Source organism: Solanum dulcamara, chromosome 4 (assembly GCF_947179165.1).
Source record: "Solanum dulcamara chromosome 4, daSolDulc1.2, whole genome shotgun sequence".
Taxonomy (NCBI): Eukaryota; Viridiplantae; Streptophyta; class Magnoliopsida; order Solanales; family Solanaceae; genus Solanum; species Solanum dulcamara.
In genome coordinates, this window is record NC_077240.1 from 76,708,990 (window position 1) to 76,728,915 (window position 19,926).

At 32.3% G+C, this 19,926-nt stretch overlaps 2 protein-coding genes across 2 annotated transcripts; one reads left to right on the forward strand and one right to left on the reverse strand.

The window, feature by feature from the left end:
* The first annotated feature begins 3,691 nt into the window (after positions 1-3,691).
* On the forward strand, positions 3,692-9,564 carry LOC129887637 (uncharacterized). The gene is made up of 3 exons (XM_055962805.1): positions 3,692-4,000; positions 7,368-7,695; positions 8,848-9,564. The coding sequence occupies exons 1-3, from the start codon at positions 3,850-3,852 to the stop codon at positions 9,050-9,052; spliced, it is 684 nt and encodes a 227-aa protein (XP_055818780.1). The 5' UTR covers positions 3,692-3,849; the 3' UTR covers positions 9,053-9,564.
* A 458-nt stretch (positions 9,565-10,022) lies between these two features.
* LOC129885127 (NDR1/HIN1-like protein 13) lies at positions 10,023-13,763 on the reverse strand. The gene is made up of 2 exons (XM_055959335.1): positions 13,656-13,763; positions 10,023-11,181 (listed from the first exon to the last, which is right to left on the reverse strand). The coding sequence occupies exon 2, from the start codon at positions 11,163-11,165 to the stop codon at positions 10,353-10,355; it is 813 nt and encodes a 270-aa protein (XP_055815310.1). The 5' UTR covers positions 11,166-11,181; positions 13,656-13,763; the 3' UTR covers positions 10,023-10,352.
* Positions 13,764-19,926: the final 6,163 nt, after the last annotated feature.

The following is a 19,926-nucleotide window of genomic DNA, read 5'->3' on the forward strand; positions in this document are numbered from 1 at the left end:
TGAATCACTGCAAACTAAAACTTTTTATCCCAACTGCTAAGGTTTTGGGAGCAATGATAACAAAGAAAAGTCTTGAGAAGTTTCATTTGGAATCATTTGAGACACTTGGAGACTCATTTCTCAAATGTGCTGTCAGTATACAACTGTTTAAGACTTATTAAAATCATCACGAGGGTCTTCTCAGCAAAAAGAAAAATAAAATCATTTCTAATGTTAAACTGTGCAAGTTCTGATGTGCTCATAAAATATCAAGATTTATCCAAAATGAACCTTCGATCTTAAAGCTTTGCTCATTCCTGGTGATAATTCTCAGGTTCAAAACTTTGATAGAAGTAGTAAGAGAGTAGCTGATGTGGTTGAGGCACTATTAGGTACCTTCCTCATCTCGTGCGGGGAAGTGTCGCTTTATCATTTATGAAATGGCTTGGGCTGGACATTGATTTTGTTGATGCACCTATGCCAAGGCACTTGCATATACGTGCTCAATGCATTTTAATCGCAAATAAATGTCACTTTTTATATCATGTGCCATATAAGGCAAAAGAGAATGTTATGCTCAATTTTGTCAAATTAGACTTGATTCATATTGTTACAATCTTTAGAAATTAATATCAAATCAAAGTTGTAGAAGCATGTAGTATAGTTCTGTAGAAGAAATAATTCAAAATCTCAGAAAAGCTAATAAAAACAATATATCAATGAATAATGTCACATTATTTTAAGTCAAACTTTAGCAAATCTTGTATGTGTATCTCCAAGTATTTTGGAGATAAATACTACTTAGACGGTCTCAGACAATCCACAAAGCATTTGATCTATATTTATTCTTGTCTGATTAATCAGTTTCTTCAAAAGATCTATCAGATTACGATTGAGTTACACATGTATTGTATCCCTTGAGTCAGGGGAGGATATAGGAGGGGGTGTTCATCCGAATTACCTTAGCAAAAAAATTTAATTTGTATAGAAGGTATTTTTTTTAATTTTTAGTATATATGTATATATATAAATTTTGAATTCTCTGAACACAAAATTAGAGATTGACTTAGTGATTTAAATGCTCAAAACTCATGCCTTATTTGCTTTCAGTTCAGGTGAGCCAATCACATCAATTCGTTATCTGTTATCAGGTAGTCCATAACTTAGCCTATTATCTGTTGTATGTTGTTTATGATGTGTGCTCTGTATTGTAATGTTTTCTGCCTTTTGGTATGCTGCTTGTATACTTATGCTTGTTTCCCATCTTTAATATAATTTTATTACCTTATAAAAATTGAGATGATTTGGATATGTGGAGAGGAGATGTGTAATGCATCTGTGAGGAGGTGCGAGAAGTTGGTTATAGAGAATATGAGGAGAAGCAGAGGTAGGCCGAATAAGTATTGGAAAGAGGTGATAAAATAGAATATGACGCAGCTTCAGGTTACCGAGGACATAACCTTAAATAAGGTGTGGAGGCCACATATTAGGATAGAAAGTTAGTAGGTAGTGTAGGGTTGTCTTGCTTAGAGGCAAAGGAACATTTCCAGACTCAAATAGTATTTACATATTTGGCCAATTTTTATAATGATGTATAATCACTTTGCATATCAAGGTAATGGAATATTTGCCAGGCTCAATATCATTTACATCTTCAACTAATTCTTTATAGTGATCTATGATCAGTCGCAATCAATATACATTTATATTGGAATAATATCAAGAGAAGAAAAATAACAACAAAGAGATGGAGTGAATAATTTGATCAATGAATATTCGATTCTTTCTTCAATCCAGAATGGATTCACATAAATTCCTCAACTTCGATCATTGTAGTTTTTGTTTTTGATATATATATATAGCATTGTTTATTCTTCTTTTCAAGAATCTATCATAGTATGTTGTTTAATGATTATCACACTATTTTGTTGTTGTCTTTGCTCCCTTCTAGTAGACTTTGTACTGCTTCCTTGCTACTGACTATCTTTTCTTCACTATCTCCTTCTTTTTCACTTGAGCCAATGGTCTTTCGGAAACAACGTCTCTACCTTCACGAGGTAATGATAAGGTTTGCGTACATTTCACCCTCTCCAGACCCCACTTGTGAAATTTCACTGAAAATATTATTATTATTATTGTATTTGCATTTTCCCATCGTATTAATATAAGAAGAATTCTTATTTAATAGTATTCCTATAATTGTTGAATGTACTAAGATTGATCAAATTAACTTTCAAGAAACTAAAACAAACTATTGTGGGACCGAGAGAATATATATGAAAAATTCATATAGTAAGAAGACAAATCTGAGTTTGGCCATGAAATTTGATCAGATTTTCTTCAAATGTTTCAAGTTTCAGTTTTTGGGATTTGCATTCACAAAACATCAATCTTTTTCTAAGTAAAATGTATCTCCAAACACAACTTAAATAGACATACTACATAAATATGTCATTTAACTTGGCTTCAACTGACATCTTTGTCTTCTAACTTTGGTGTGCACAAGTATACAATTAAACTTGCATAAAATTGAACGGATAGATACATACATCCTACGTGACATAATACACGTAGGAAATAAAATTGTCATTTAGGACACCGTGTAGGACGAATGTGTTTATTTATTCAATTTTATACAAGTTTAAGTGTCTACTTATGAATACCCAAATTAGAGGGTAAAAATATTAGTTGAGACCAAATTAAAGATATAATGCCACTTATATATGAGGGTATCCCGGAGAAGGTTGGAGTGACCTCTGTGACAAGATGAGGAAAACGAGGCTGAGATGGTTTGAATATGCGTAAATGAGGTGCATTGATGCCCTAGTAAGGAGGTGCGAGAGGTTAATTGTAGGGGTACCTAGAGGAGCAGAAGTAGGCCGAAGAAGTATTGGGGAGAGGTGATTAGAGAAGACATGACGCAACTTTATATTACTGAAGACATGACTCTAGATAGGATGGAGTAGATGTCACATATTAGGGTAGAAGGTTAGTAAGTTTATGCTTGTTAGTGTTTGTCGTAGTACTAGTCATACCCTTATAGTTCTTGCCTTATGTTGTGTATTGTGTTTCGATTTCCATATAATTTTGTTGTAATTATTGTTTCTTTCTTTCCTTTAAGGCATAATACATAAATTAATCCCTAAATTTGGCTTCAAATGTTAAGTATGACCTCCAACTTTTATAGTGCACAAATAGACACTTTAACTATCAATTTCTTAAACAAAAAACACGCGAATCCAACTTGTAAAACGCATGACAAGAAAATATTTTGGCTGTTGGATTCACATGTTTTTTTTAAAGAAATGAATAGTTAAAGTGTTTATTTGTGCATTATAAAAGTTGGAGGTCATACTTAAAATTTAAAGCCAAATTTAGGGGCTAATTTATGTATTATGCCTTCTTTTAAAATTTACACTGTTTTTTTTATTAACGGTTATGCTTTTTTTTATTATTTTCTTCTCTTTTTTCTTGAATTTGATGCACTAGAGTCGAAAGTCTTTTAAAAACAATTTTTCTACCTCCTGGAGATAATTTAATGAGATTTCATTTAGCATATTATTGTTGTTATTAAATATGTCAGTTTGGTGTACTAAATAGCAAGATTCAATAAAGTCAAAAGTAAGGATCTATCGTATATCGCAACCTTATTCAATATTTATATAAGAATTTATTTTCAGAGCTAGAATGTGTGGACTAAGGACGCTGGTGACATAACACTAATTAGTAAGTAGTAACTAACACCTCGGTATTGCCATTTGCCACCATGTAGGCATTTTCTCTTACGATTCAAATTCTCATTCAAGTTCTCGCAGAAAAAGGATCTAAAAAGCTTCTCTTTTTTCCTGAATAAATCAACAAAATTTAAGGATGGAAAGTGGGTTTACTGCAGAAGATCTATCCAAGATCGGCGGTATTGCCACCGTATCACTGCTCCATTCCTTCATCCCAACTCATTGGTTGCCATTTTCCATTGTGGGTCGTGCTCAAAAATGGACTCTTTCAAGAACCCTTTTCGTCAGTCAGTGCCTCTCCTCCTCTTCTTTAATTATATAATGTTTGTGTTAGTAAAGATCTTGGACAAATTTCCAAGAAAATGAGCTGAAAATTTGTAATGGGTGTATTTGGTTATGTGATTGAAATTGAGTTTTTTGTTGATGATGGGGTGATTTCTTTACCAATTAGCATGCTCTTTGATTAATCTGCTACATCTCATTAGGTGGAGAAAGGAAGAAGAATTTGGAGAATTTTGAGTAATGGGTGAATGTTGATTATGTGTTAGGTATTGAGTGTTGTGTTGTGAGCTTAGGGTCTATTGGAAACAGTGTCTAAGGTAGGGGTAAGGTTGCGTATACACCACCCTTCCGAGACACTACTTGTGGGATTATACTGGTACGTTGTTGTTATTGTTGTTGTTGTAATTGAGTGTTGTGTAGCTGAGGTAATTTCAATGCTAACTTGCCCACTCCTTGACTGATCTACTGTCTCATTCGGTGGAGAAGGGATGAAGAACTTGGGAAATTTCGAGTAATGGGTAGGAATTGAGTGTTGGTGTTGCGAGTCAAGGGTCTATTGAAAACAACATCTTTAACCTTTACAAGGTAGGCGTAAGGTTGCGTATGCACCACCTTCCCCATGCCCCTCTTGTGGGATTACACTGGGTACGTTGTTTTTGTTGTTGTAATTGAGTGTTGTGTTATGAGCTGAGGATCTATTGGAAACGGTCTCTCTACCATTACAAGGTAGGGGTAAGGTTGCATATGCACCACCCTCCCAGACTTCAATTGTTGGATTACAATGGGTACGTTGTTGTTGTAATTGAGTGTTGTGTTACTGGGGTGATTTCAATACAAACTTGCCCGCTCCTTGATTAATCCACTGATGGTACATCTTGTAAGTAATGGTGTCAGGAAAACTGCCTACCAAAGCTTTGCAGATGGATTCACACTTATTATTGTAGCTGGAATTTGAACCTAGATTTGTTTAGGTTGTTAATCCTATGCCTTAACCACTCAGCCATTCTCTTGGGACGATGAAAAAAAAGAGATTGTGTATCATATATGGCATAATGAATATAGAGTAGTCATAAAGCATAACTGAATTAGTTTGGGATTGAAGTGTAATATTGTTGACAATGGGTTTTCATGGCTAGCATAAGATACAATTGTGTTTCATTATGCTGATAGATTCTTGATGCTCCTTGAGGGACCTATTGTGGGCTCTGTTCTTTTTTCTTTATGCTACAATGTACATGCTCACAGGCTCTGACTGACTGCCAAATGTAATCTTGGACGGACAATTTCCTAGTAGGACTGGGACAACTAAATTGATATGTATGCAAGACTTGTACTTCAAAGATGTTGGAAATCTATCCCGTGTAAACGAAAGGTAGCTGTTCTAGGCAACAATATTTGATGATTAAACTAGCTATTATCTCAGTAGAAGAATGTAATTAATGATTTAACTCTATAATAGGACAAAATAGTGATTTTAGTGAAGAAAAGAGAACAAAAGTGTTGGTTTAGTTCACAAGGAGGTCCCAAAAGGAATGGTAGGGTGATTGAGGCATAGGAGCAATAATCTAGATTTTAAGTTCGAATCTATGCATGATTCTTAGTGTGAACTCATCCTTTTTAGCCTGGTGGGCAGGTTCACCTGAAAGAAGTACTTGTATGATGTAACAAGTGATGAAATGGATTAGTCGAGGTATATACAAGCTGGCCAAGACACCGTCGCCGTAAAAATAGTTCAGAAGGACTAAACATGGATTGATCACCTTACATTTAGATTTTATTCTGTAGGTCTTAGATCAACTAATCTTTACATATTTTCACTTTTGTTGTTCACCCTTCCACAGGAAAATTTAATTAACAGCTGATTGTACCTTGTCACTAAAAATTTTAATCTTTTTTCTTTTCCCAATGTAATCCAATCTAAAACTCTTTTTGCTTCAAAGATATCCCCTATTCCATTTTTGTATGACAACTCTTTTTTTTGTCTATTCGAAAATGAATGAAAACTCCATGCCTACTCAAACACTGCTATATAAAACGAAACAGAGGGGCTGCATCCTAAGTGACGTAGTTTCTGCATTGGTAAATGTGTATTTGGCTATCTCCTATTTACTGCTAATACACAATCATGTGACCAGCTAAGAGTTTTCTGCCATATTTATTTTTAACCAAGTACTTGGAAATTGTACCTCATCCATTCTTGTAAATTCTTTTATCATTATATTTTATTCATTCTTGTTATGAAATAGCCCTGAATATAGAAGAATGGATATAGGGAATTCATATAACCAGTCCTACTGGTTTGGGATTGTTGAATAGGTGATTGATTGTTTCATCTCTATGAAATAAATCGTTTAGTTTCTTTCTAACAGTTGTCTTCTGATTGTCATATTGAGTTCTGGTGAGGGAATCAGTTAGCGTCATTGATATTCCAGTTAGAAATATAAATGACAAACAAGATTATAAGAAGCTTTGCTTGAAAAACACCTCGAATGGGAAAGTACTATGAGCTTCTTAACCGTTATTAGCTTGTTGGATTTGAGATTTCTAGATGACTTCCTGAGGTTTAGTCTAGTGTAATTTGCATTTATGCTATTTCCCACATCTTTTTTAAAGCACATAGGTACGTTGTGAGTTGTTAAATTCGCTGAATCATCCAAAATAACCACTGTCTTATGTTTAACGAAGCTTAGATACAAGCACTTTGCGGATACAAAGTGTGATCTAGTTAGGTCATTAACTTATTTTAAGTTGCGAGTCATGTTTAAAAGCCACATATCGCACAAGTTAGACATACAAAAGCCTTTCACATCATTTGGTAAGAGAACTATTGTATTATGTAGGTTCTCTACTCTTTGCTATTTGACCTTAAAATTATTTCTTGTCAAATATGAAGTAGAATTTATATCCTCTTACTGTATGCTTATTTGAAATTAGTGAATTTCTATAGGTAATGTATCATTGAGTTTCTCTGGTCAACCGTTTTTTCTCCCATATTAAGAATTTTGAAGTCATTCAAGAATTTTATATGCCCTTTTTCCCATTTATTTTTATGCTTTGACCTAGTTGATATTTTAAAAGTTAAAATAATGTATACTTGGGCCACAATTTTCTCGAATATCCTTTTGGCAACTTTAATTTCCATAACTTGTGGCTTGTAGTACCTTTCTTTGTAGTTTCCGGATAGCTAAATTTCACCTTAACGTTTAATTAAGGATAGTTGAATTCAATCTAGAGGTTATTACATTAGTCCCTCATTATCAAATTAGATCATTCATTTTTCACACTAAAACGAGTAATAAAAAAGCAATTAAAATTCAGTTGAGATCCATTGAATTAAGTGATAATAACTGTTTTTATCACTGCGGGATGCAGCTGCATTTGGAGCAGTATTGCACGTGTTATCCACCTCACTTCTTGGCATAACGGCAATAACGATTACAAACACAATTGCTGGGGAGGAAACAGTGCACAAACTGGCTTCCTTACTGCTTGTAGTTCTTGGTGGTAGCTATGTCATCTTGCATCTCTTTGGAAAGGGTGGTCACAGCCATTCACACAATCAACCAATGGAGAAGATGGCTGTGGCAGGGCTTATACTTGTTCCTGCATTGTCTCCTTGTGCAACCACTCTGCCTGTATTTCTTGCTGTTGGAAATTCGTCCTCCATGATGGTGCTTGCCATCATAGTTTTGCTTTTCAGGTATTAGTTTGATTTTAAATTTCATTGTACAATTTGTAACTGTACTCCAAACCTTTCTGTTTTCGGTCTTTTTCGTTTTCTAGACATAGCTAGATCAATCTTGATATATTGCAACAAAACTTGGTATTGTTTGAAAAGAAAGGAGAAAGAATCAAGAATTTGGGGTTTAGCCGACGTTTACCTTGTACTGTAATCTTAGTGGGATTTCTCATTTCTGGAGGGAACAGTTCTCTTTCCTGGAGTAAGCTGAGTGATTAAGATAGTTTTAGAGATATTTGGTAGGTTTTAACCAATAAGATAGTCTTATATATATATATATATATACTTGGTATGGTTCAAATCCAGTTGCATTTGCTATTAACCCTTCGCCGCAACATTGTTTGGGCTCCATAGAATTATCGAATCACATTTCGTTGGATGTATTTTTGAAGTTTCGTGGACTGTTGGAAACGACTTCTTTAGACTTGCATTACTGCTTTCAAGACTGCCCCAAGCCTTTGGATCAGTAATAAGGATGCAACGTATGATGTGAGGATTTAGTGCATGTCACACGTTCAAACCCTATCAAAGATGAAATTTTGGTATTTAAGTTGGGAAGAGCGGTACCCAAGGCTATGGCCTAGTGGTCAGTGAAGTGGTTGAGAGTCATGAGGTCTCAGGTTCAAATCCTAGCGGAGACAAAAAATGCTAGGTGATTATTTCCATCTTTTCTAACCTTGATGGACAGAGTTACGTGGTACCTGCTGCTGGTGGGATGTGGGAGGTATCCCGTGGAATTAGTCGAGGTGCGCGAAAGCTGGTTCAGACACCATGATCATCAAAAAAAAAATTGGGAAGAAGGTAGAGAGACAGGTTCATACTCCTAGGAGTTTCAAACTTGTGCACCAACTGGAGTCGGGCCAGAAGCCCACAGGGGATTTCTCTGGTCGGATATCAAAAAATTATAGCCTTTAAGACTGCTTCAATCTTTTTGGTGGTCAGAGTAGATGTAAGTTTTCCCTTCTCACAATGAAAGCCCAATTTCAAGCAAGTTGGATTCATGAACAGTTACACTCTTAGGATTCGACGAAGATAGTTTCTCTATTTGTGCACCTGTATTCTTTACTTCCGAATTATGCCAATGTGTAACATAAATTTATACTTCATTTGCAGCACTATTACTGTAATGACCTCATTGGTGGCTCTATCATTTTATGGTGCAAGTCAACTCAAGTTTCAATGGGTGGAACGCTACGATAAGCTCCTCGTTGGTTCTGTCCTGTGTTTGGTGGGCATTTTGACCCTTATTTTTCACGATCACGATGGAGAAGTAGGTTCCTCAGGAGTCCACGTGCACAGAAAACTAAGTGTGCTGTAGGAGTTATTCTTCAGCCAGAATCTGTTATGTGAAGAAATACACGATCCCTTTTTGGGTCCTTATGCAATAGTGAGTATTCAAATATGTTATCATACAGAAAGAAAGGATTTCTAGGAGCAACCCGTAGGTTCCAGATGCCAGGGTGAACTTTCCAGTATGAGCATTCGCCACTTTTCAGTTGAGTTACTTCTTGCAACCAGCTCATGATGCTCTGTCATGGTAAAGCCAGCATGGGAGTTAGGGCAGTTAATTTTAATTTAGTTTTATGTTATTTACATCAACATAGCAGCTTCAAGAGGAGGTGTATTTTAAAGGAGTTTCCTTTTGATCCCTTTTCTTTTTAAATGTTAAAAGTGTACAATACTCGTCGAGGGCTTGGCAATCCTCGCCTTTATAGAGCTAACTTTCGTGGTTGTGTTAGAAAATCAGTGACAAAAGCTAGTAGAAGAGTATAGTTGAAGAATAATGTTGATTAGGGGTGGAAGACCATCAATCATGCATTGTTGTTAATGAGATAAATTGAATATTTTTGCAATTGCTAACTTGAATCATATAAGTAAATCAGGTTGTGCATATAAATCCCTAAAACTTGCAGGGGAAGTCCCTAAAGACCACCTAGGAATGTGGTGGGATGAATGACATCATTTGACTAGGGGAGGGCTTGAGCAACACAATAACAATAACGACCCTTTATTCTGAATTAAAGAATTAGGAATCAATCAAATCTCCCTAGGATTCAAACCTACGACCAATCGGTTAACATCCGACCGTATTTAATGAAATAAAGAGGTTGTTTTTAATAGATTCTTTGGATTCAAATAAAGCATATCAAACAAATAGAAGAACAAAAAAACATAATAAAAAATGCCAATAGCAACAACAATCAATATGAAAATCGAAGTAAACAAAAACATGTAAAAGTAATATCAAGTCAATATGATCGGAGGAGAGCTCGAGTGACACGAGTAGATAAATTTATGGTAGAAAATAATTTTCCAGTAATGAGTCTTATGCACGAATTTGGATTAATGAGTCATGAAGATCCAATGCCAGATAGTTAAACCCAAAAAAAAAAGTCTCATAAGAAAAAAAAGAAGAGGAAAATACAACCATTGTTCAAATTTATTTGCTATTCAACTTCTCTATAAATGAATTCACTAACATTTTTCAGTCTATAAAAATACAACCATTTTTCTCAAAGCAAAAGAGAAAAAAGTATAACATAATTTCTACATTATGTTTTGAGAATATAGTAATAAATAAAAATTAAATTAAAAATGTGATTAAAGTTTAAACCCTTTTACCAAAGCCTCACACTATAATCACAATCCTTAGAAACCAGTTTGGACTTAACAGTCAAAGCATCCACCGTTACATCACAGTTAACTTTAACGGTGATTTTCCACGTCTTCACGGCTCCAATCTTAATCTTGACGGGCACTTTAATATTCACTCTAAACGGCACTTTCCCTTTCCTCTGTTCATTCCTTAACGTCGACTTAACGGCGTTTCCAAGTATAACGTTCGAACCTTTCAACGCCGTTTGAAAAACCGTTACGTTATTCGCCGGCTGATAAAACGCCGGTAATGCACCGGCGGAAAGATCAACACCGGAGTAAACTACCATAACGGAACTTCCTTTCCGGTAATAAATTCCTATCTTGTTGTTCGGATTTTCAGCTCTGACGGAAATGTCGAACTCCGGCGAGATCTTAGAAGATGCCGTGAAGTTGAAATTCTTAATCGCGATGCTGGAAATGGTGTACTTCGGTGCTTCAGGGCGGTATACAAGGTAGATAACGCCGGCGGTGATTCCGATTGATATAATGAGCACAAGGAGAATAGAGAAAGTGAAACAGAGACAACGGCAGCAGCAACTCCGGCGAGGTTTCCGTTTAGTGAGAGACTCATACCGGCGAGAATTTTCCGGCGGAGGATACTTGTAAATTTGATCCTTCGGAACTTGAACTACGTAAGTTCCCGCCGGTGGTTGTACAGGTTTCGCCGGCGACGGAAATGATGGTTTTTTCGGTGAAACTACCTCACCGGAGTTGTTCGACGACGGTGGATTGCTTGATGATGGTATATCCATAGGATGTACTCGATCAGCCATTGTGTTATTCAACAATCTATATAGAGACACAAAATCCAAATGAAAACTCTAAATAAATACGAATCTTTTTGTAAGTATAATGTTGACACGAACAAATGAAAATTTTCGATTTCAAAATCGAATTAATTCTTTTTTGTAAGTGTAATATTGACACGAAAGAGATGTATGTGAGAAGAATAGCTGTAATACAGCAATGGAAATGGAAGTTCAAAAGTGTATGACTATGTGAATTTATATGTGTTTTTTTTGCCGTGTAATAAAAGAAAACCGCGTTAGATGTAACGCGCAACATTAACGGCTATTTTATCTAATATAGCAATTAATTTCATTTATTTTATTTATTTATTAATGGTAGTTAGGTTTTTTTATTTTGAACTTTTTTTTAATTGATATAATTCAATATTATTAGTTTTTTGGTTTCCTCTGATTCGCATTGGATATCCGATTAAATCAGGATCGCGCACTGAGGGTGATGCTCCCAACAGAATTTTCTCCATATCCACGGTTCGAATCCAAAACTTCTAGTTAAAGATAAAACAATCTCATCACTGTACCATAACTTATGTTGGTATACAATTCAATATTAGTTGTATAGCACAAATGAATTAAGGCAAGTAATTAATTACAAAAGTAACCGAAAAATACGGAAATGAGATCTTTAATTTTTTAATTATAAAATTTATATATTTAAAAATTACATAAAAAGTACTATAAATTATTACAATAATTTAGTACCATTCGAAATATTTAAAAGACAAACAAAAAAAAAATTGTGATTAAAGAAAAACCTCGTTCGATTCTTAAAATGCAAAAATCTCACATAAATTAAGACGGATAAAATATTATATTTTATCAGCATATTTGTACTAAAGTGTGTGTTTGTACTTTATAGAGTGGAAATGATCTCTTTAGATCATTTACAAATTTGAATAGAATAAATTAACATTATCGTATAAAAATGATCTCTTATAAAATAAAACATAAAACTAAAAATTTGGAAAAAGTTACAAAACCAACTCTCCCATTTGTATATTATATCCATACAAACACATAAAGGTTACAAGTTGAAAGTCATCGTGCCATAGGTATTATTAATTATGAATTACCTATTAATATTGAATAAGATGAAACCTACATTATATTATAAATAACGATCAGGCACGTTCTAATTACCCTGTGTGTATATTTTATTGGTGACATTATTATTTTGATATAAAAAATAAAAGAAATTACAGAAGCTACAAAGAAGCATCTAGTTGCTAGTATAATTATTTTAATCATTTAATTTGTGTAAAAGTAGTTTGATGTTATTTGGATTTAAAATGTCATTAGCTAGCTTGTGAGTTCCTACTAATTAATCCAATTTTCATTATCTTATGAACTCATATAGATGACTTAATTACCCTTTAATTTATATAAATAGACTACAAATTTAGACTATTTCTCACTTTGTATATAGATTTTATCAAACCTTTGTGGACACGTTGAGTTTTTAAGGAGTAATAAATATTGGTGGAGAAGGAGTAAAGTGGAATGAGTAAAAGCTTAAGGGTATTGACAAGGAAATAATGAATAATTCAAACAAGAAACACATGAAATAACTAATTTAACAACAAAAGATAATTTGGAGGGTTTCATTTGCCCAAAATTTGGAGTAAATCAAAATACTTTGGTCACAATTTAGGGAAATAGCAAAGTATAGGTAGTAATCGTGGTAAAAATTCATAAATTTTAAATCTTGAATAATCCATCGCTGATACCTCCTAGTTTCTTAAAATACTCTAACCCAAACAAGTTAAGTGATCATTTGCAATTGTTTAATGAAGTGAAAATTAACGGAGTATAATTTTTCACTATCGAATAAGTTCCAAACATTAACTACTGAACCCCTCGATATATCAACTTAGAATTTCACTTGGTTCATGCAAAAAGTTTTAAAAAATGCAATTTGTAACCTCATATTCCTCATAATTTGGTTCCTAATAAAACGTGAAATGAGCTGTTGATTCTACTCTTGAAATGACTCAACATAACATTTTCAAAAATTTTAAACGAAAAAAAACCCATAATAATCTATAATTGGCCCTCACTCGGGATGGTCCTATCGAAGAAGTTAATGAAAGAAAGAAAATAGATGCTAAAAATTTAAAATAAAAAAAAATCCGAAGAAGAAAGGAAAAGAGGAGAACAAAGAGTATACTTTCATTATTTTAATTTGTTTGTCTTAATGGTTATTTGGACAATTAAAAGGATATTTTCTCTGATCATAATTTTTACAAGTACATTCTAAATATTTTGATTTGTTAACTATTATGATTTAAGATACTTTTTATGTTATTTCTAAATATGTTATGTAGTTGCTTCGAGAAATTAAATTAAAGATTTTATGTTTAAATTCACATTAAACATTAGTTAGTTTGACCCTCATACTTTGAATCAAGCCACATAAATTGAAACATAGAAATATAATTAGTAGTAGAAATCATTTACCTCAGAACACAAGAATTGCAGTATGGATGAGAAAGCACACAACACAATTCTCTCCTATTTGTTATTTCTTCTTTGATCTTATTGGAACACTTAGAAAAGATATGTGATATGTCTTCTTGACTAGGCCTTCTTAAGAAGGAAGATTTGCACAAATAAGGGTAGTTAGGAATGTGTTGAATTTGTTTATTTATTAGAGGAGCAAAGCAAAAAAAAAAAAAAAAGGGGGCGGGGGGGGGGGGGAGTGTGGAGAGGGACAGTTCATTAATTGTTGTTAAGATGAGTTAAAAATGAGGGAAGAACCATCATGGGTTGAGACTGTTCCACTCTTAATCAGAGGTTTCGAATACGAGCTTTACATATAGAGAAAATCTTGTTGGGAGCATCATCCTCGAATGGACCCTGCAATGTATGATTCGTCTGAATTTTGTCGAGACTCCAATACAGACTCTAGACACCAAGTGGAAAATCAGAAAAAAAAATAGGAAAAACAAATACAACATAAATAATATGGTCTTTGTCCTGTTGTCTTTGTCTTTATTGAAGAAGTAAAATAATTAAGAAGAAAAAGAAAGACATTACCTTAGTTTATTGCGGAATAAAAGGAAACTATAGATGCTAAAATATCATATGCATCAACACGACTTTGCCAAATGGAGTTGCATCAAGATTCATTTCAGTATTCTTGTGTTTACATTTGACACTGTCATGAATTTAGGCTTAAATGATGTTAGATTATTATTCCTTCCGTCTCAAATTATATATCATGATTCTTTTTATATGTTTCTTTAAAAACATTCATTAGAAGGGAGTTTTAACTATTGTTACCCCAATTTATATTTTATAGTCGTATAAATATTTTTAACTTGGTTTAGATCATAAATTTCAAAAGTCTTTATTTTTTTCTTAAACTTCATATCAAATCAAACAAAAATTGAAGCGAAGAGAGTAGTAAATAATGTCAATGTGGCATTGCATGTAGTGGAACGATGGATGGTAACGGGGGTGGAGCCAGCTTGTAGTCAATTGTACTTCATCCGACCCCCTCAGCCAAAAATTATACTATTGATATATAATTAAAATTATTATTTATTTATATATAGTAGATGTTGAACCCCTTTATAATTCGTATGTTTACTTCTTTAAATTTTGAAATTTCGTAATAAAAATCTTGACTCCACGACGGCAAAACCGCGTAGGTAACTTACGGCGGCCCTTAGATTTCTTTGCGTAAGTATCAAAGTGCACGTTTGTCAATATTCTTGCTGGCAAATATATGGTAGTCTGGCAATGGCTCATACTTTGGACTTGGCCACTTCATACATATGGAATCAAATTAATCAACTACCAATTCAAATATACTCTCTCCATCATAAAATACTTGTTACAACAATAACAATAACGTTAATATATTCAGTAAAATCTCACTAAGTACGGTCTGGAGAGATAGAGTGTACACATACCTTACTACTATCTCGTGAAAGTAAAGAAGTTGTTTTCGAAAGACTCTTGGCTCAAATGTGTCAAACCCAAGTAATAAAAGAAGAAAACGATGAAGAAACCAATGAAGAAAGCATAGCAATGAATAAAAAAAGCATAAAATCGACAAAAAAATAATAACAACAACAAAATAATATGATAATGAAAACCTAATAAACAACATAAGACAATCTACACCAAAATATTTGTTGTAATTACTAAAACTATTTATTATTTTAGAAGTTTAAGTGAATGCGTGCCTGTTTCATTATAAAATTTGAAAAAAATAATTTTTATTTTTAAAGTAAAAAATGATATATGAAACTAAAGTTATTTTTTGTCATGAATACATGACTTCTCATGAATAATTTTTTAGTGAAAATCTTGAGAACCGCGTAGGTAACTTACGGCGGCCCTTGGATTTCTTTGCTAAGTATCAAAGCGCACGTTTGTCAATATTCTTGCTGGCAAATATATGCATGGCAGTCTGGCAATGGCTCAAACCTTGGACTTGGCCACTTCATATATACATATGGAATAAAATTAATCAACTATCAATTCAAATTTACTCTCTCCGTCACAAAATACACGATACAACAATAAAAATAACATAAACATATTTAGTAAAATTTTACTACGTGGGGTCAGAAGAGGTAGAGTGTATGCAGATTTTAACACTATTTTTTAGAAATAGAGGTGTTGTTTCTGAAAGACTCTCAGCTCAAGTGTGTTAAACCCAAGTAATAGAAGAAGATAGCGATGAAGAAAGCATAGCACTGAATAAAAAAAAGTGTAAAATCGACAAAGAAGCAATAACAACAACAAAATAGTATGGTAATCGAAACCCAATAAGCAACATAAAACAATAGACACCAAAACATTTGTTGTAATTACTAAAACTATTTATTATTTTAGAAGTTTAAGTGAGCGTTTGTTCTATTTCATTGTGAAATTTGACAAAAATAATTTTTATTTTTAAAGTGAAAATGATATATGAAAAATTAGAGTTGGCTTTTTCATGAATAATTTGAATGAAAATACCTTTTTTAAATTCTTGAAAATTCTGAATTATTCTAAAATTGTCAACCGTATTTTCAGAATTCAACTTAGGGAAAAAGTGAACTTTTCAGGCAAAATGCATCTTCGGGATAAAATTTTATTTTTTTATTCTCATTTTACCTTAATAGTAATTGTTCTTAAAAACTACAAACACCTCAATTATCACATATAAATAAAGTAAATATTTATTAAAAATATATTATAACATCTTATGACATAAACAGGGATAAAATAATCAAACAGTCTTTTTAATAAATATTTTCTTGAAGAACGTGTAAATAAAAACAACCAAGGAAATAATAATTTTTGCATAATACATCATTTCCTTTTGACCTCGAAGATAAATTTCTTTGTCGCACCTAGCTATTTTAAACAAAAAATTTAACCTCTTTGCACACCAAAATTGTATTAACCTAGCTAGTTTTAGAGTATTGTTTCATTTTATAAGCTCAATGGCCATGCATTAGTTTTGTTAACAAGGGCGGATCTAGAGTGGTGTCAAATTCCTTGCTAAATAATTATATCATATATGTAAGATAATTTTTTTTATTTTTTATGTATGTATGTATGTATATAGATTTCAAACTCCATGGCCTTTGATTATTTATAACCAAAAATTGGTTAATATTCTGACAATTTAGTTATGATAGATAATAATAAAATTGAACAAATATTTGAAAAAGCCCAGATGAGTATATAATGGAGTGCTAGACTGATGTAATTAAACAATATTTAACGTTTAGAACAACAAGGGTCCATAGCCTCAGTGGTAGAGCATTTAATGTTTAGTTGGTTTGATTTTCTACAAATCCACATAAAATGCTTCTTTGTACTTGTGATTATTAATCCATTAAGTTATTTCGTTTTTTTTTTAATTTGTTTTCAACTTGGTGTTCGAAGTCTGTATTGGAGCTCCGACTAAATTCGGATTCCAAATTTTAGGGTTCATTCGTGGGTGACGCTCCAAATAAGATTTTTTTCATACCTTGGGTTCGAAGCCGAGACATCTGGATAAGGCATGTTGGTAAGTTATTTGGTTTCTATGTTTACTGTACAATGCCAATAGTTCTTAAAATAAGTTATTTTTTCGGTGTTACTTTTAAGAAATCTTCAAATGAAGACAGCCAATTAAACCAAAATATTTATTCATTTCTTTAATTAAAAAAATTTTAAAAAAATTATAAAATATTTACCATTTGAAAGTCATAAATAGGAAAATGTCTGATAAAAAAAGAAATAGGAAAATGAACACAAATTATTTAATAAGGTATACCAATTAGTGGCAGATGCAGGATTTCAATTTAGGAGGTTCAACATATAAAGAAATAAGCAAATGAAAATCAAAGCAAATGCCCGCCAAATTTTAACTCGCATTATTTGTCCTTTTAACATTTCTTTCCATTTTTCTCTACACCGTCAAGCCTTTTTTAAGAAAATATCATTTTTTTTACTTTCACTTTGCAGTGTGCTACTTTATTTTAAACTTTCTATTTTTCTTTCAAATTAATACCCCACAAAAAAAAATCTTTAAAAAGTTTAAATATTGAATTATTAATATCATAATTTTTTTTCTTGAAACTGATAAAAAAATATATTATGATATTAATAATTCAATACTTACACTTTTTAAAGAATAATATATTTTTAGTACTCAATAATAATAGTAGTAATAATAAAAATATTGAACAACATCAATATATTAATATGTAGGAATGATAAATATATAGTCGAAAAGAATGCACTATGTAACTAGATAAATAATATATAAAAGTTAACAAAATGAGATATGCATAGTGTGTTATTTCTTTTGTTATGGTTGAAAAGTATGTTAATATTGAAAATTAGTTAAAAATTATAAAAATATAGCTAAGGCTTTAAACTAGTATACGAGCAAGAAAAAGAGAGAATTGGAATATTTTTCAATCTAATTACATTAAAAAATAATACAAAATATTTTAAACACAATATTTAAACTTGAGAAAAATTAAAAATAATTAATTATTAAGTAAATAACAAATACACACGGCAGAAATCAGTGGATTCATGATAAGTTCCTCGTACCAAAAAAAGAAATGATTAATGAGTTAAATATGCTAACTAATTTTTGTCTACTCAACCTCAATTGCTCATTTCAGAGTGAGATAGGTCCAACCCCAACAACATATCCAAAGACCAAATACACATTAAATAGAAAAGAGAGTAATAAACTTTTAATAACTTTTAAAAAAGAAGGTCTGAGCGGGAATCAAACTCGCGATGTCATCTATCAATTGAACCTACTTGACCACTTAGTCACTCCTTTTAATTCTTTTGAGGGGTTCATTAAAGGGTGTATATATATAATATTCAAATTTAACTTTCTATATACAACGTAATTTTTAGATTGAGGGGGTTCGAGTGAACCACCTTACTCCCACGTAGCTCAGCCCCCGATACCAACTATTAGCAGTAATTTTCTTGCACTTGAAATATGTTAATTTATTTGTAATTTTATTTAATTAAAATATTTAGAGATTTTTTTGCCTTTTATTTTAGTATTTTTTATTTATTCTTTCCCTTCAAAATTATCTTAAATACAATTAGATGCAATTTCATTTGGGTAGAGTTTTCATATAGAAAAGGATTATTTTGTTATTTTCTTTTTAAAAAAGAAGAAGAAGAAGATAGCATCATAAGGTGTAAGTGTAGGATTTTCATAACATAGGGGTTGTAAATATTTAATTTTAAATTAGAGGGGGTTTATTCGTAATCAAGTCATAGTACATGGATGTTTAGTGTAATATCCAGAAGAAAGAAATTCATGATTAGCTATTATTTGAAAATAAGCTATGTTTTAAGAGGAATTATATTATAAGTCAGTTGACTGATTATCAAAAACTTTCACATACAAATTGTGCTAGTATTTTTGAAATGCACCGCAATAATGCTGGAATTTTTTGTATTTAAGATAAGGTTATTTTGCTTATATTTTATCTGCACTAAAAATTAAAGATATTTTTAATGACTTTACAAACTTTTAACTATATATTTTCCAATTACATGGCCATAAAATGGCTAGTCCATGCCCTTTATACACACCACACATTGCTCCTATCGATTAAATGTTTGGATTGCGGTAATATGTGTGGTTTGTGGTTCATGATGTCATGAGTAGGAACCATATGACATAAATCTTTAAGTATCATGATTTCATTATCTTGCTGATCTCTAGCTATCTCTTTTCTTACACGTCACATGACAACCTATCTTTTTGGATTGTTTTTCTTGAGTAGGGATCTATCAATAACAATATAATTCGTTTGATCAGAGACTATTAAAAAGTAATTGCGTCAATAAATTTAAATGCTAAAGTAATATCTCTTTCAAGTTGCCTCTTCCATATTTCTCAGATATATTGCTTCTATTAGCATCAGAGAAATATAAAAGAAGTGATTGGAGAAATATTTTTAAGTGTTATGTGCTATTGCTAACAATTGGTATATCCACAATTGTTCTTTCGGGATGTCAAAGAAATAAGGGCTCCAATTCTATGTTATAGCCTTCACATTCTCGATCCGAGGGTCCTCATTCTCCCACTTGTCAAGTAGCTTTGATATGTCGTGCAACTACAACATTTAGACATAAAAGTTTTTTTAAAAAAATTAATGAGAAGTTTGTGTTATAAAAAGGTCAACACTATATTTTTAGTAGGACGGATTATTAAATGATTTGAATGAATCTCTCTTTATTTCTTACA